General features: G+C 41.4%; 1 protein-coding gene and 1 long non-coding RNA gene across 11 annotated transcripts in view; one reads left to right on the forward strand and one right to left on the reverse strand.

Annotated features, from left to right (window-relative positions):
• The window catches only part of LOC143443092 (uncharacterized), a 63278-nt gene that overhangs the window by 34623 nt on the left and 10859 nt on the right, over positions 1-17796 (forward strand). The gene's annotated exons all lie outside the window — the stretch shown is intronic.
• Clnk (cytokine dependent hematopoietic cell linker) overlaps positions 1-17796 on the reverse strand; it is a 222710-nt gene that overhangs the window by 13799 nt on the left and 191115 nt on the right. For all 8 annotated transcript variants that reach the window (XM_076938427.1, XM_076938423.1, XM_076938426.1 and 5 more), the window contains 2 exons: positions 15573-15613; positions 4913-5040 (listed from right to left, as the gene is read on the reverse strand). In XM_076938427.1, the coding sequence (XP_076794542.1) occupies positions 4913-5040; positions 15573-15613 (169 nt within the window). The remainder of the gene's footprint in view (positions 1-4912; positions 5041-15572; positions 15614-17796) is intronic.

Here is a 17796-nt window from a genome sequence, read left to right on the forward strand (position 1 = left end):
ACTAGTCACTGCAAAAACAGTGATCAGAGCGGGCTGCTGCAGCCCTGTCTCTGCGAATCTTCTTCCTGGAGTCATGTAGTAATATCGAGATTGGAAGTGTAACTTTGCTGGCTTTCTTCTATGCCACAGTGACTCGTGTGGTGTGTGGTATCTGGGGAATAGACTATGCCCTGCCCTAAGACACTCCACATTGTGTAGAGAAGTGGCTTTCAGACTGTCACTCCCTGGATGACTTCACTTTACAAAGCAGCAGTTGGCTCTCCTTCGAGGAAGGATGACTCTGTACCTTGCTGTGCACATGAATGCCACCACCTGTCCAGTACTGACCATGAAGCACAGGCAGTTTGTTCCTACCTGTAAATCTACCAGAGTGATTGAGGATGCAAGACCAAGAAAGGGTGCAGTGTTCTCACCTGGACCCTGTCAAAGGAGGGAAGGGACCCCTAACATCATGACTGATGAATGGTATCAACCCCAACCATCTGTCATCTGACCACAGGTACCTTCACCAAGAGACAACAGACAGGAGACTGCCAACTGTCACAATGTTCCAGCTCAGCTCAGTCCCCACTGATTACTCCTCACTCAACCACTGTCATCTGTCAGAATTTGGACCTGAAGCTCACCTTGGTGTCCTAGGCAGGTGGCTTACCTCTGCAGCTACATCCTGAGATTAGCACTAAGCTGTGTATTCTTGGATCTCTGGCAACAATCCAACTGGGTTCCTTAGTGTCTAGCCTCCTGCAGTGACTCCCTGCAAGTGTATCACTCTCTGCCTCTAGGGCCTCTTTAAACTCTGTGCCCTTTTTAATCCTTTGTCACTGCCTTCCTCCCAGTTTATGGTGTAATTATAATCCGAGAGTTAACATCGATAATTTATATACATTAGAGTGAAAGATCTTAGAGGTGCCAGTGAGCAGTTACCAAGGGAAATCAGGACTACTTAGGAAGTAGCAGGCGATGAAACTGATCTAGCTGGTGAGTTTATTACTCAGTGAATGCTGACATTGCAGAAAGATGCAAGTGCGTTCATCTATGCTCCTGGCATTGCATGTGTGCTGGTGACTGCATGGGCCTCCAATCTCTTTGTTGAGTTACCAGAGTCCCAATGTTGAGTCATGCCCCCCTTCCCCAAGGCCCTTCCTTATTCAGTATCTCAAACCTTTCCCACATTATTTCTCTATGCATGATGGACAATGCTCATTCTAGTTACAGATGGGTAGCAAAGTTTCAGTGAGTTTAAATCAACCACATGGTTGCCAATAATCAGGGACATGACATCAAGTCTTTGGTTTCTCATTGAAGTCTCTGGTCTTCCCAGCACCACCATGATCCATCCAGTGACGGGCACAGGTGAACATGATCTGGGCAGCAAACACTAGCTCCTACCTAACTGCAGCCTCACTTCCTTTCATACCATCACATATCATGGGCATGGCCAGTCAGATATATCTACTCTTCTAACATACACACACACACACACACACACACACACACACACACACACACACACACACACACACACCAGCTTCCCTAGGCTGGCCACTTCTTATAAATGATCCTCTGATCTCTGCTATTCAAGTCAGGCATTGTGGTCCATTAAGAGTCTAACACAAAATTAAAGGAAAACACAATCTAGGCAACCATAGGCAGTGAATCTCAAAAGCATTGTGCTCCATGAAACAAAGCCTGGAACAAAAGGGCCACCCTCTGGTTCTGTTTAGACAGGATTTTAGGAAGGATATGGGGTGTTGGTGGAAATGAAGGTTGCTGTCAGCAGCCAGAGGAGGACAAGGCTTCACAGGGGCAGAGAGAAAACTGGGGTATCATGGAAATGTGTTTCTTGAACCAGGACAGCAACTAGCCTGGTATTTTCATTTGTAGACAGCATGGACTGGACATAACACTTGCAATTTCTCATATATATTGCATGTAAAGAATATCTTAAGTAGTTCTTTATAAACACAGATGAAAATTGAAACTCAAACCCTTACTTTGTTCGAAGCCTCCTTTGTAATAAATTCCTCTATTCTATTTCATCAGCTGGTGGGGACTTAACACAAATTAGGCTTTCAACAACATAAGTAAGAGTTTTACAGTGTGGGGAGGGTCCAGACCCTGCCCTAGGCAAAGCTCAGGCAGGTTCCCAGTAAGAAAGTGAGAACTCATCTTCTTGCCAGAGTCTGAGCCTGCTGATCCCCGTGGTCACCGTGGCACTGACTCCGGGGCTCCTGGCTAGTCTCAAGGCTTGGGAGAGCTCAGTCATAGTGAACCTTACTCATTCATTTGGTCGGTCAAACTGTAAGGTGCCTTAGATTATTGGTCCTCAACTTTCCTAATGCTGTGACCCTTTAATACAGTTACTCATGCTATGATGTCCCCAACCATAAAATTATTCTGTTGTTACTTTATAACTCTAATTTTCTACTGTTATGAATCACAGTGTAAATATCTGATATGCAAGGTATCTGATATGTGATTTCCAAAGGGGTTGTGACCCATAGGTTGAGAACCACTGCTTTAGACTTTGCGGCTTGGGGTTTCTTATAATATTTCCAGATGTGGTTGTGAGGGGTGTATGGTGTAGATTAGTGCTTGAGCGAAGGCCTTGGTGGCCTCTGAGTGACAATGAGGAGAAGTTCATCTTTAGTCCTTTGCTGTCTTCTGAGTGACTGCAGAGCACAGCACTTGGTGTTAGTGTACCTTTCATAGCACTGACCTTTCTAGTTGGCCCTGAACAGAGTCATGAGGCCACTACTCTGGGAGCCCTTAGCAGGCTGAGGGGTCCTGCTGTGCCTTTAAAAATGCACAATAAAATATACATAGTGTAAAGAGTCACCATTTTAATGACTTTGAGTGCATAACTCATACCATTAAGTGTATTTCTATTGCTTTTAAAACATTGTCATTATCCATTTCCAAGAATTTTTCCATCCTCTCAAACTGAAACTCTGCGCTCACTAGACAACAGTTCTCCATTACTCTCTTCTTCATCCCAGTCCTGGGGAACCACCTTGCTACCTGATATCTCTGTAGACTTGGCTGCTCTAGAAACCATGAATAGCAGGAGGCACATGCTTGTCTTTTGGTGTCTGTCTTTCTTCACCTAGTATCATGTTTTTGTATTTTATCTATGTAGAACATGCCAGATTTTAATTTATGTGTGTGCACAATGTTTTGTTTATCTCTCATTCTCTCCATCTGTCTGTGAATGGATACCTGTGTTCTTCCTATCTGTTGACTATGAAAACTAATATTATAAACACAAGAATTCAAGTCCTGTTAGGTTCTTTTTTTCAGTTCTCTTGGGGATATGCCCAGTAGCAGAATGTATAATTGATTTCTATTTTACTTTATTTTTGTCTGTGGTCTGGAGAGCTGCTTTAAAAAAATTATTAACATACCAATGCAAAGGGAAAGCAGTCAATTTACAGACTATTATACAGACCTCATTATTGAAAGTATTTAGATCTGCCACAAGCCATAAGATTAGTTGAACTGTTGAAAATGGGAACATACTGATATAATCCTAGCTCTTCTCATGTCCATGAGGAAGCCAGGCTTTGAGAGTTTGGTCTTATATAGACATTGAGTTATAGAACTCAAGAGTCTAAAGGCCTGTGAGCGCAGCAGAGCAAAAAACATTCAGGTGCATGTGAAAGGGAAATGAAAGAGGATTCCAGAATTCATAGAAAGAACGAGAGGCCATTAGAGAATTAGGTAGAGATTAATTAAAAGGCCAACCAGAGACATTTGAGGTACTATAGGGATTACAAGGAACTGATCAGAGATCCCAGATGCTTTACTTACAAACTTGAGAAGGTCTGGAGAAGGACACTCACAAGCCCAGGATATGGAATTAGAGTGGCACCATCTTTTTTGGTGCTGTCTTTAGTAAGTAATGTTACAGCTGCTGGAGCAAGGGGCAGATAAGACACAAGGAAAACTCACTCTTCTTAGTGGAAATCACAAACACAGGATGGACTGAGAGGTGATTGTGTGACTGGAGCTGACTTTAAGGAGAGATCATGAAACATGTAATAGATAAATAAAGCCACTCATTAGCTATTTCTAGCTAGCTCTCTTCTGTGTCAGGAATCTTAACTTCTTACACTGACTGACACATACAATCAGTGCTCAGGAAATGGCTGCCATACTCAACTGAAGTTGAAATGTGATGTGTGAATCTTTTGATGGAAAGTGAACTCAGATATTCAAATTCCAGTTAATCATCCACGAAACTTAACAAATGTAAATCTAAATTTCTCACATGCCCCTTCCTCCCCATAATTAATGAACAGAATATTCTGAGAAGCAAGAAAACACGCAAGTTGAAAATCTGGTGAAAGAGTAACAAAATAAGAGAAAACAAAACCTTTTAGAAACATTAAAACCCAATGATTTGTCATTGTATGTGTGGTGGATTGAATATGTAAGGCCTCCATAACTCATGTTTTTAAATGCTTGGCCCATAGGCAGTGGCACTATTAGGAAGTGTGGCCTTGTTAGAGTGCATATGGCCTTGTTGGAGGAAATGTGTCACTGTGAGGGTTGGTTTTGAGGTTTCCAATACTTAAGATATGCTTAGTGTGGCATGTAGTCTCCTTCTGCTGCCTTCAGACCAAGACATGGAACTCTTAGCTCCTTCTCCAGCACCATGTCTGCCTGCATGCCACCAAGTTTCTTGCCGTGATGATAATAGACTAAACCTCTGAAACTGTAAGCTAGCCCCAGTTATTTGTTTTCCTTTATAAGACTTTCCATGATCATAGTGTCTTATCACAGCAATAAAACTCTAACAAAGACAGTAGGGAAAAACAATTAATGGCCACCACTGCTTTGGGCATTCTCAGTGAGCTCTCACTGAATGCTAAAACTGCTAGAAGGGCTTGCAGAGAAGCTACTGTCTCACCTTCTCATCAGGCCTTGTGGGGACAGGTTTCTCTGAGTTTGTGTTTTCATAGGGCAGCATACGAGGGCTGTGGCTGACTGCAGCATGGCGTCTCTGGGGAGGATGGTGTTGCATGATCCCTGTACGGTCTGGAAAGAGATTACACTTAAATGCAGTTGCATTGCTGTCTCAGTCTGTCTCCCTCATCACTTCTCCCTGTCTGTGGCCATCTTTATGGACTAGACACCTTCTCACCAGGGACTGCAGTGCTCCCAGGATTATTCCTCCGCTTCCACATTCTCCCTCTCCAAAGAGAACCTGAAGTAATCTTCCAGAACTGTAATTGTGTAGCTGGGGAGATAGCTCAGTAAAAGCTGTGATGAACAGAGTTCAAATCCTCAGAACTCATATAAAAGCCAGATGCTAGTGGGCAGCTTTAATCCCAGCATTGCTACCAGGAAATAGTAGGCAGAGACAGGAGAATCCCCAGAAGCTTACAGGCCAGCAAATTAATGGGTGGGGTGGCTTAAAATCCTAGGGGTATAGTCGGAGTGCCATTTCTCTTCTGGTCCACTCCTACACATGCAGCAGTCACAGATCAGCACTTTGCACCCCACCCCACAGCTCTGCCTGCCTACCAGGAGGCCAGCTCAAACCTGAAACACACAGTTCCACTTGCTTCCTGGGACACCTAGGCCAGCCTACACCAGGGACAATCAGATGGTGAAATACAAGTGTAAGAACATAATCAATAGAAGCCAGTGCAACCTGGCAACCATGAGAACCCAGCACCCACCATCCTACTACAGCAAGCCCTGGATATCCTGATACACCTCAAGAGCAAGACTGTGACCTTAAAATCCATCTCATAAAGATGATAGAGTCCTTTAAAGAGGATATAAATAATTCCCTTAAAAATATAGGAAAACATAGTCAAACAAGTTGAAGGCCTTAAAGAGGAAACAAATCCCTTAAAAATACAGGAAACTATAGTCAGACAAATAAAATGTATAAAACAGTCCAAGGACTAAAAATGAAAATAGAAGCAATAAAGAAAACACAAATGGAGGCAACCTTGGAGATGGAAACCCTGGAGATAGAAAGGGAACAGGAAGATGTCAGTATCACCAACAGAATATTAGAGATGGAAGAGAGAATTTCAGGTATAGACGATACCATAGAAGAAATGGATACACTGATCAAAGAAAATGCCAAATGTAAAAAGTTCCTAACTCAAAACATACAGGAAGTTTGGGACACTGTGAAAAGGGCAAACCAATGGATAATAGGAATAGAAGAGGATGAAGATTCCCAGTTCAAAGGGTCAAAACATCTTCAACACAGAAAAAAACTTCCCAAACCTAAAGAAAGAGATGGCTATAAACTTACAAGAAGTTTACAGAACACCAAATAGATTTGGCCAGAAAAGAAAATCCTCTCACCATATAATAATCAAAGCATTAAATATACAGAACAAAGAATATTAAAAGCTGCAGTTAAAAAATGTCAAGTAACATAAAGGCAGACCTATCAGAATTACACCTAATTTCTCAACAGAGACTCTAAATGTCAGAAGACCCTGGACAGATGTGTTGTAGATTCTAAGAGATGAAAAATGCCAGTCCAGACTACTGTATTCAGCAAAACTCTCAACCACCATAGATGGAGAAACCAAGATATTCCATGACAGAACCAAATTTAAACAATGTCTCTCTACTTACAGATAATACTAGAAGGAAAATTCAAACACAAAGAGGGTAATTACATCCAAGAAAACACCCCCCCCCCCACAAATCATCTCAAAGCAAAACAAAAAGAAGAGAAACTCAGACACATACACTAATACCTTCAACATCAAAATAACAGAAACTAACAATCATTAGTCATTAATGTCTCTCAACATCAATGAACTCAATTCACCAATAAAAAGACACAGGCTAACAAACTGGGTATCATTCTTCTGCATACAAGAAACATACCTCAGCAACAAAGATAGACATTACTTCAGTGTAAAGTGATGGTGAAAGGTTTTCCAAGCAAACAGACCTAATAAACAAGCTGGTGTAGCTATTCTAAAATTGAATAAAATAGACTTCCAACCACAAATCTATCAAAAGAAATGGGGAAAAGACTTCATACTCATTAAAGAAAAAAAATCCACCAAGATGATGTCTCAATTCTGAACATCTATGCACCAATTCAAGGGCACCCAAATTCATAAAAGATACTTTACTAAAGCTCAAATCACACACTGCACCTCACACAATAATAGTAAAGGACTTCAACACTTTACTTTCATGAATGATCAGATCATTGAAACAGAAACTAAACAAAGAAAGAATGAAACTAACAGATTTTACGAACCAAATGGATTTAACTGATATCCACAGAAGCTTTTACCCAAAACAAAAGGATATACCTTTTTCTCAGCACCTCATGGAACCTACTCCAAAACTGGCCATATAATCAGACACAAAGCAAGCTTCAGCAGATACAAGAAGATTGAAATAACACCCTGCCTTCTGTCAGATCTTCATGGATTAAGTCTGGACTTGAACAACTGAAACAACAGAAAGCCCACATACTCATGGAAACTGAAAAGCTCTCTACTCAGTGATCACTTGGTCAGGGAAGAACTATGTTGTAGTTTGCTCTGTTGCTATGTATTGTGATGCCAAGTGCAGGCCCCCAGGACCTGGTTGCCCCAGAGATGAGAGAGTCCGAATGTAGACCTAAGTGATGCTATGTAAACTTGCCCCAAGTTATTTCTGATTGGTGAAGAAAGATTCTGACAGTCAATAGCTTGGCAAAAGAGACATAGGTGGGGTTTGGGATTCCTGGGCTTAGGATCAGAGGAGAACCACAAAGAAGAGAAGTGAGGAGGAAGAAACAAATGGCATGGGTTAGGAGTCAAGAAAACATGGCCCTGAGGGCTGGCCAATTGGAGTTAAGACCAGCCCAGGTGAAACATAGTAAGAAATAACTCAGGGTTATTAACAGAAAAGTAGATTCTAATAGCATAAAGGGTAGATAGCTCTTGTGCTGTTTAAGGCTTATTGTAAATAATAAAAGTTGTGTGTCTTTTATCTGGGAACTGAATGATCAAAAACAGGGTAGAATCCCTTGATAGGAATTAAAAATTTCTACAACAGAAATAAAGAAAGAAGTTAAAGACTTTCTAGAATTCAATGAAAATGAAAATATAGCATACCCAAACTTATGGGACACAATGAAAGCAGTGCTATGAGGAAAATTCATAATACTAAGTGCCTTCATAAAGATATTGGAGAGAGCTTACACTAACAACTCAACAGCACACCTGAAAGCTCTATAACTAAAGGAAGCAAACACACCCAAGAGGAGTAGATGACAGGAAATAGTCAAACACAGGGCTGAAATTAATCAATTTGAAACAAAGAGAACAATACAAAGAATCAACAAAACCAGGAGCTGGTTCTTTGAGAAAGTCAACAAGATAGACAAACCCTTCATTAAACTAATTAAAAGGCACAGAGACAATATCCAAATTAACAAAATCAGAAGTGAAAAAGGGAGACATAACAACAGAAATTGAGGAAATTCAAAGAATCATTAGGTCTTACTTCAAAAGCCTGTACCCCACAAAACTGGAAAATCTAAATGAAATGGATGAAGTTTTAGACACAAACCACATAACAAAATTAAATCAAGATTAGGTACACTAAACAGTCCCATAACCCCTAAGGAAATAGAAGGAGTCATTAAAAATCTCCCAACCCAAAAAAGCCCAGGGCCAGATAGTTTTAGTGAAGAACTCTACCAAACTTTCAAAGAACTGTTAATACCAATACTTCTTAAACTATTCTGCAAAGCAGAAACAGAAGGAACACTATCTAATTCATTCTATGAGGTCACAGTTACCTGGATACCTATACCAAAAAAAGACCTAACAAAGAAAGAGAACTTCAGACCAGTTCCACTTACAAACATCAACACAAAAATTCTCAATAAAATTCTCTCAAATTAAATTCAAGAAAACATCAAAGACATCATCCACCATGATCAAGTAGGGTGTATCGCAGGGATGGTTCAATATACAAAAATCCATCAATGTAATCCACCATATAAACAAACTGAAAGAAAAATTTCACAGGATCATCTCATTAGATGCTGAAAAAGCCTTTGACAAAGTCAAAGTCCAACATCCCTTCATGTTAAAAGTCTTGGAGACATCCGGGATTCAAGGCACGTACCTAAACATAATAAAAATGATGCATAGTAAGCCAATAGCCAGCATCAAATTAAGTGGAGAGAAACTTGAAGTAATCCTACTAAAATCAGGGACAAGACAAAACTGCCCACTCTCCTGAACAGAACACCAATGGCGCAGGCACTAAGATTGACAAGTGGGACCTCATGAAACTGAAAACTTCTGTAAGGCAAGGAACACTATGAAGAGGATAAAATAGTAGCTTACAGGTTCGCAAAATATCTTAACTAACCCAACATCCAGTAGAGGGCTAATATTCAAAATACATAAAGAAGATAAACTCAAGAAGATAAACTCCAACAAACCAAATAACTCAATTTTAAAAATGGGGTACAGAGCTATGATGGCTATTTCTGGATGTCAACTTGACTACATCTGGAATGAATTACAATCCAGAAATGGAGAGCATACTTGGGATACAGATCTTGAATCTGGAAGACACAGGCTTCTGACTCAGATCTTGACATGGAGATCTTAAGGCATAGTGGCCATGAAAAACTTAGGCCTTGGCAAGGTAGAACACACAATTAACCCCAGGAGACTGAGGTAGGCAGATCTCTGAGTTCAAGGCCAGCCTAGGACAAAGCAAGTTCCATATCCAGGCCTGGTGGTACACACTTTTAATTTGGGCCACACCTTCCTCTGGAGGCCTACTACATAAGGACATTGGAAGAAGGAACACTCATTCTTTTTTGCCTGCTTGCCCTTACTTGCCAGCACATCTGTTGGAAACTACTTCTTTAGGATTTCAGCTTATACAGAAAACCAGGTGAAACAACAAGCCTCGTGGGACTGAGCAACTACTATATTTTTGGACTTCTTATTCACAGCTGACCATTGTTGTATTAATTGGACTATAGACTGTAAGTCATAGTCCAGTAAATTCCCTTAATGTACAGAGACATTCCCTAAATTCTGTGACTTTACAGAATCTCGACTAGTACAGGAGCTAAACAGAATTCTTAAAAGAGAAATCTCAAATGTCTGAGAAACACTTAAAGAAATGTTCAACATCCTTAGCCATCAGGGAAATGCAAATCAAAATGACCTTGAGATCCCACCGTATACTAATCAGAATGGCTAAGATCAAAAACTCAAGGGACAGCACATGCTGGCAAGGATGTGGAGAAAGGGGAACATTCCTTCATTGCTGGTGGGATTGCAGACTTGTACAACCACTTTGGAAATCAATCTGGCAGTTTCTCATGAAATTGGATATAGTTCTACCTGAATACCCAGCTATACTGCTCCTGGGCATATACTCAAAAGATGCTCCACCATACCACAAGGATACGTGCTTCACCAAGTTCATAGCAGTCTTATTTATAAAAGCCATAAACTGGAAACAACCAAGATATTCCTCAACTGAAGAATGGGTACAGATAAGGTGGTTTATTTACACAATGGAATACTATTCAGTTTTTAAAAACAAGGACATCATGAATTTGCAGGCAAATAGATGGAACCAGAAAATATTATCCTGAGTGAGGAAATCCAGACCCCAAAGGACAGACATGTATGGTATGTACTCATTGATAAGTGTAGAATAAATACCCATGCTATACTCCACGAGCCCAAAGAACTTAAACAAGAAGAAAGCCCCAAGCAAGGATGCTTGAATCACTCTTAGAAGAAGAAACAAAATAGTCATAGGAGGCAGAAGGGGAGAGGGAACTGGTAGGAGAAGGGAGGGAGAGGGGAATGGAGAGGCAGGGTGAGGTGTGGGGAGAGACAGAAGAGAGGCCCAGAGGACCTTGAGAATGAATGGTAATCTGCAGCTGCAGGGGGTGGGTGGGGAGGTGGGAATCTTTAGAAAGTCCCAGAGATCAGGGATGGGGAGTCTTTCAGGAGTCAATGGGTGTGACCTCAGCTGAGATGATTAACAATGGGAACATGGAACCTGAAGAGACCACCTCCTGTAGCCAGGCAGGACCCTCAGTGGAGGGATAAGGACACCAACCCACCCACAAAACCTTTGACCCAAAATTTGTCCTGTCTAAAGGAAACAGGGATGGAGCAAAGACTGAAGAATAGGCCAACCAATAAGTGGCTCAACTCAAAACCCATCCCACAGGCAAGCACCAATCACTGACATTATGAATGATACCCTATTATGCTTACAGACAGGAGCCTAGCATAACAGTCCTTTGAGAGGCTCTACCCAGCAGTGGATTGAAACGGATGCAGATACCCACAGCCAAACATTGGGCAGAAGTCGGGGACACTTATAGAATAGTTGAGGGAAGGATTGAAGGCCCTGAAGAGGGTGGGAACACCACAGGAAGACACACAGAGTCAACCAGCCTGGATCCCTGGGAGTTCTCAGATACTGAGCTACCAACCAAAGAACACACATGGCTTCCAACAAGGTGCCTGGCACATCTGTAGCAGATGTGCAGGTCAGTCCCCATGGCTGCCTTGTACTGGCCTCAGTAGGAGAGGATGAGCCTAGTCTGGCAGAGACTTGGTATGTGGGGAGGAAGCACCCTCTCAGAGGAGTGAGGGAAGAACCTGGAGGGGAAGTAGTGTTTGGGATGTAAATAAATAATTTAAAAATCTATCAAAAATTGTAGGGGTGTGCTGATCATATATTCCTTAATCTTAGAGAAAGAACACATGAAAGGTGGGGGCCATGCAGCATGCAGTCCCGAGAGAAAGCCTATAGACCTTTATTAGCGAGAAAATTGGCTTCAAAACTTTCATGTAAGTCATGCTGGAGCAGAATGCAGGGTGGAGGTGTGTTATTTAAATAGCACTGACTGTCTTTCCACTGTGGCTCAGAACAGTAAGCACAAAGTTGAGAGGAGAAACCGGCGTTATCAGCATTTCCTATGGCTCAGTCCATGCTTTGTGCCCAGTAGAACTCCGTGATTATGAATTTTTCATGATATTATGGCAACTGATTCATTATCGCTCAACCCCGTATGCCTTGCTTAAATATTTAAGAAGTCCTATTTTTAAAAAGAGCATTTGGCAATAATTATGCAGAACTAGTTAAATGGAACAATGTCAAAATTGCCACACAATCTCGCGAATGCTGCTGATCTGGATCTGTGTCGGATGATGAGTTTGTGAATGAATGATTCTAAGCATGCTCTCTGTACCCCAGAAAGAGGAGTCATCGATTTTACCACCTCAGAATGAGAGCAGCTAAGCTTCTGAGTCCTTCCTACATGAGACATTTGAGGTCGATCACCCTACAAAGCCTGGAAAAGGGAGGGTGGCCCTAATGAAGAGATTGGCAAAAGGTTGAGAAGAGTATTGGGGTTGGTTGGTTGACACCCCAAGAGGCAAAACAGCCTGATTAAAGCAGGCTTGAAGTGAGGCTGTACTGCTGCCAACAATTTCTAATTTTAAATTAAATTCTAATTTTAATTAAAAAATTAGTTTTTATTTAAAATTAAATTTAAAAGTAAAATTCTTATGCAACTCCATGTTTTGACATGAACTCTGACCCTTGCTATCACCTGGAGGGTGCTAACTTGTGAGTGCTGCAAATATTACCACAGAGAAAGCTGCATATCCATCTGGGGCCACTTATAGGACAGCATTTAAAAATCAGGCATTGTGTCAGTACTCATTAGAAAATTTCAACTTACATTTATATACAATTAAAAATTAACTTTATAGGGATAAAAGCCATATGCTTGTTTTCAAAACAAAAGAAAATTAAACTAAACTAAAAGCAGACAAAAAGAAAATCATCCACACTTCCAAATAGAAACATCAATTTTGTTAGTATTTTGGCATATAATAAAACCCCTCTTCTAGTATATACATATAACACACATATAATCTGTTGACTTGAATTTTTTTGTGGTTTAGCATGAGTTAGTTTATCAATACATTGGGCCAATTGCATTTATCTGTAAGGGAGCTACCCAGAAATAAACTAAACATAGCCAAGATTCCTTTTCCATTTGTAACATAAGAATCATGACATCAGCATCTACAGAGATGTAGGCCTCACTCTCGTATATGAATGCTCACCCTTAAGGCAGCTACATGAGTCCCAGCAGGGCCGCTGAAGCCACTAAACTGAGAATCTGTGAGTGTTAATGGCACTCACAGTCTTCTGCCCCAGCACTGCAAAGTCTGAAGAATCAGAGATGAACTTCCACTCAGCAGAATGGATATTTGCTTAGTAAGCTGATAGAGAAGCACTGGAGGGTCAGTGGAGGGACAGGGCTGTCTCTACTGTGTATCTTTTAGGAGTGGCCACATTTTGAGTACTGACCATGTGTTTAGTGGGTGCTTATTGGTGGAAAGAGAAAATAGTGGAGACAAACCATCTCCGCTGCCCCCGCTAGGCTTTCTTAAGAAGTCTAGCTTCCCTTGTGCTGGCTTTTCTCTCCAAGCAGCCTGTGTAGTACTGATACTATGAAGTCTAGCAGCAGGGAGGGAGTCAAGTGCATTCTTTCTGAGATGTTTTTCTTGATATTATTTCATCTATGTGGATTGATGTTTTGCCTGCTTCTACATCTGTGCACACAAATGATGTTCTGGGACGGTAGACTGGACTCTTGGTGGTGAGGGCCATTCCTGTAACACGGTGGTCCCAGACTCTGCTTGCTTTGCTTTGTATCTGTGTATGCTTTGATCTTTAAGATCAAGGCTCTCCAATCTGCTCTAAGCTATGATTCGAACTCTGAAACACACATTGTTCAAAACTCACAAGTCAAGCCCTTTCTGGCTCTGTTCATCCCAGGTACTCTCCACATGGACTCCCCAAACCTTCTCATCTTTGCATGCTTAAATCTGACCTTCAGCACTCCTGTTGCTGACACTGGAGTTCTAGGACTGGAAGGAGGCCACGAGTCAATCACTTCTTTCTTTGACCACTCAAATCAGGTGTGTAGTATAACTGTAATCTCAATATTTGGGACGTAGAGACAGGAGGATCAGGAGTTCAAGGCCAGTTTAGGCTACACAGTGAATTTAAGACTATCATTCTAGGGCTGGAGAGATGGCTCAGAGGTTAAGGCCACTGACTGTTCTTCCAGAGGTCCTGAGTTCAATTCCCAGCAACCACATGGTGGCTCACAGCCATCTGTTATGGAATCTGATGGCCTCTTCTGGTGTGTCTGAACACAGCAACAGTGTACTTGTGTACATTAAATAAATCTTAAATAAAAAGACTATCCTAAATTACATGAGACCCAGCCTCGAAGAAGAAGCAGGAGAAGAGGGAGGAGGAGGAGGAAAGGGAAGAAAAAAATCCCACTTGGGGGAAAGTCCTATTATTATTGTATGCATTGAAAAAAAATAAGCTTATCACCTGGGCCTTAGCTGCTTTAGTGTAGGGCAAAACCGAAATGAGGCATGATGGGAAGCAAGCATGTAACTCTGCAGCTCACTGATGTCATTTGGGGAAGAGAAAAAAGGGAACAAAGAGAAGAAGGGAGGATATTAAAATAGGAGTATGTCAAGAAGAGGGCTGAGTTGCCTGGGTGTATATTGCATTGATACTAATTTATGAGTTTTTATTTACATTCTATCAGTGGAAGTGTAAGCTCAAAGGATTAATTGGACTTTAATGGCCCTACCGAAGAGAGAGAGAGGCAGATTTGGGACCAGAACAATGGTGCTCTCCCCTTTTTCACTGTATTCCATGGAGTCTGCTGCTCTTAGCCCCAAACACTCTTTTCTAGCTCAACAGAGAGACCTGGGCACAGCATTTCCCTGGCACACAGAGTAATCAAGAGGGGAAATGCACAGCACAGAAGTAGCTGAGACTAACGACACACGGCTAATGCCGAGAGCCCCTGGGCAGGCACAGGGCTGTGTTGCTACTAAGCTTCATCCACAGATATCTTGGCCTTCCAAGTTTTACATCATGATCAGTAAGAGGGATTGTTTAAGTTATTAAGGTCATTTAAAAAATCATTTTACAGATTTCTTTTCTTGAGATAAAGCTGTTATTACACTCAATATGTTGAAAAAAATCATCCACAACTGTTGGCGTAGATGGAGAGAGCACAGGGTACCCACGAACTCTTGGTGACTAATGGTGAATCCATCCCAGTTCTCGGGAAGACCGGGTGTAGTACATTTGCATTAGTTTAATCAGTTTAACTGATACATCTACTTTGCAAAACTACATCCGAGGCAGCGAAAGAGAAACACAGCTGAAGACACAGTTATTTCTCTTTTAGGAAGAACTGAGCCTATTGTACTTCTGAAAAGACATCAATACTATGGCTTATAACAGTAATGCAGCAGTAAAGAGGATTCTTTTATTATGAAGTAAAAATTAAATTATGTCCCTTTAACATACAAATGCAATATTATTAGCTAGTGAAAACCAGAGAGTCACCACTGTACACATCAGCTCAGTGGCTCCAGTTCACAAACATCCAGTCACCATGTAGGACTCTCATGGAGTGCTGGCTTACCTGTTTATATCATGATCCTTACTTACAATGTCCTTACCTCTGGCTTGAATAATGTGCTTTTCTGGCATGTAGGCAGAGCTAAAGAAAATGTCAGAATTAGTATGTTAGCATCCCCGTGACAGCCAAAATCCCACTTATGGACAAAGTTAATTGCAACATCTTAAGCTGACATTTATAAAGTACTCATATTTTACCGAACTCATTCAAAGAATTGTCAGTTTTCTAAATAGCAAGGCATTGGCTTTTCCTCTCATCTCTGAGGTCTGGCAAGTGTTAGCCTTGGATTTAAGGGACTGGTGGGCATAGTGTTTCCCTTTGTTATTTCCATGAGAACATGTCATAACTCTTTGCTCTGTTAAGCTAAGAGTGGTCTTGCCTCTTATATGCACACATGGACACTAACATCTGTGTTCCCCAGGCTCATATTTCCTAGAATTTCTAGTGGTGCAGTCAGCTACAGATAGGAAGAGATGTGCAGAAGTCCATGCCTTTTGATAATGTGAACTGGATGAGTAAAGAATGCAGGGGATCATAAGGAACTCCACACAAAAACAGGGATTATGAAAATATAACAGAAAGCGATCAAAACAGCAAGATGAACTTCTAATTACAAAAGTGGTATGGCCAGGATGGCTCAACCAGGTCTGTGCTTCGCGCACCTCACTCTAATTTTCTAGGTCACTTTGCGTTACAGTCGGCGTCAACGTAGGCTCCAGGTTCTAATAGAATTTCATATAATTACATGAGCTATGCTCTATCCCAAGGATTGTGCTACTGACGGGAGCCTCTGGGCTAATTAAAAGCAACTTGACCTTTTGTAGCACCAGTGAAATCAACTGAGTACGTTTCTGCTTTTTGTTGTCCCCGCAGAAGCCCAAGGACCATATAGCTGGCTCTATAATTGACAATACTCGTAGGTTATCTGAGGACCAGATGGTGTGGCCATCATTGCTTATGTTGTTGACATCCTAGCTCTTGACTGCCAAACTCACTTCCCCTCACAAGGTGCAGATATATTGTTTCTGTTAAATGTCTGAGGAAAAATGAAAAAAGGAAAAAAGTTTCTCTTTGATTTTAAAGAATTTGTAGGGAGTGCTAAAAGAGATGGGTGTCCTTACAGAATATTTTAGGTACCAAACACATAGTTCATGAGAATAAACATGAAACCTTCAACAACGAAAACTGATGTAAAAGTGATGGTTCATCTAACAAATGTGTTGAGTGCTTTCAAATGAGCCTGTGTTTGGGGGACTATAAAGTGAGGAGATACAGTTTCTGCTTTAGTGGGGAGGAGTGCATGCAGGGAACACGTGACTGTCGAGAATCCTAATGGACCTGACAGATGTCCCAGAAAAGGCATAAGGTGTCAGCTTCTGTGGTGGCGAGAGGTCACACGGGTGAAATTGCTCAGATTGTAAAAGGTAGGGAAGCTTGTTTTGGGAAGGTGGATAGCACTATAGGAAGACTCAGAGATGAGAAACCATAGGCTATTTTATAAGACCCCAGGGAGAAAGTCCTACACAAATGCGGTGGGATGGATACTCTCTGTGTCAACTAAAGGCTCTTGCAGAAGTCCTGGCAAGAATTGATGGGGGATAGTCTATGGGGAGAGCTGGAAAGAGAAATGGGTATATTCAAGACATGTTTTGAGATAGAATTTTGAATTAGAAAAAGGTTTGATGGGAAGAGTGACAGAGAGAGAGAGAGAGAGAGAGAGAGAGAGAGAGAGAGAGAGAGAGAGAGAGAGAGAGAGAGAGAGAGAGAGAGAGATTCTTGATAGGGGTGGAAAAGTTTGGGAATGATGTTGGAAATCAGAGTAGATTTCAACACAATCATCTCATGAAGGGCTGGCTGAATAGTTGGAGGCACAGGTCTGGAACCAAGCAAGGGGGATTGGTCAGGAGATGGAGACATGGGAACCACTGACATGAGGATGTTATTGACATGAGATTCAGGACTTCAGTGACTTAAGATGAACTCAGAAGTACCACCATCATTTAGGGCTGTTCAGGGAAATAAGTCCAAGGAGGAGACTCAGGAGAGGTAGCTAATTAGAAGAACAATTAAAAATCAGACTTTGTGTAATAAATCAAGCAAACAAGAAGCTGAAACCACATGAAGTAACTACCATAGAACCGGCCAGATGGAGAAGCACAGTATCCTCTCATCCGAATGTGACTTTCCCTCTTATTAGAAAATTGAAGTAAGAAAGAATGTTGAGTCAGATTGGGATTCATCCAGCAAATAGCCCCCTAAGAGCT

The sequence above is a fragment of the Arvicanthis niloticus genome, chromosome 7, assembly GCF_011762505.2.
Source record: "Arvicanthis niloticus isolate mArvNil1 chromosome 7, mArvNil1.pat.X, whole genome shotgun sequence".
Classification (NCBI taxonomy): Eukaryota; Metazoa; Chordata; class Mammalia; order Rodentia; family Muridae; genus Arvicanthis; species Arvicanthis niloticus.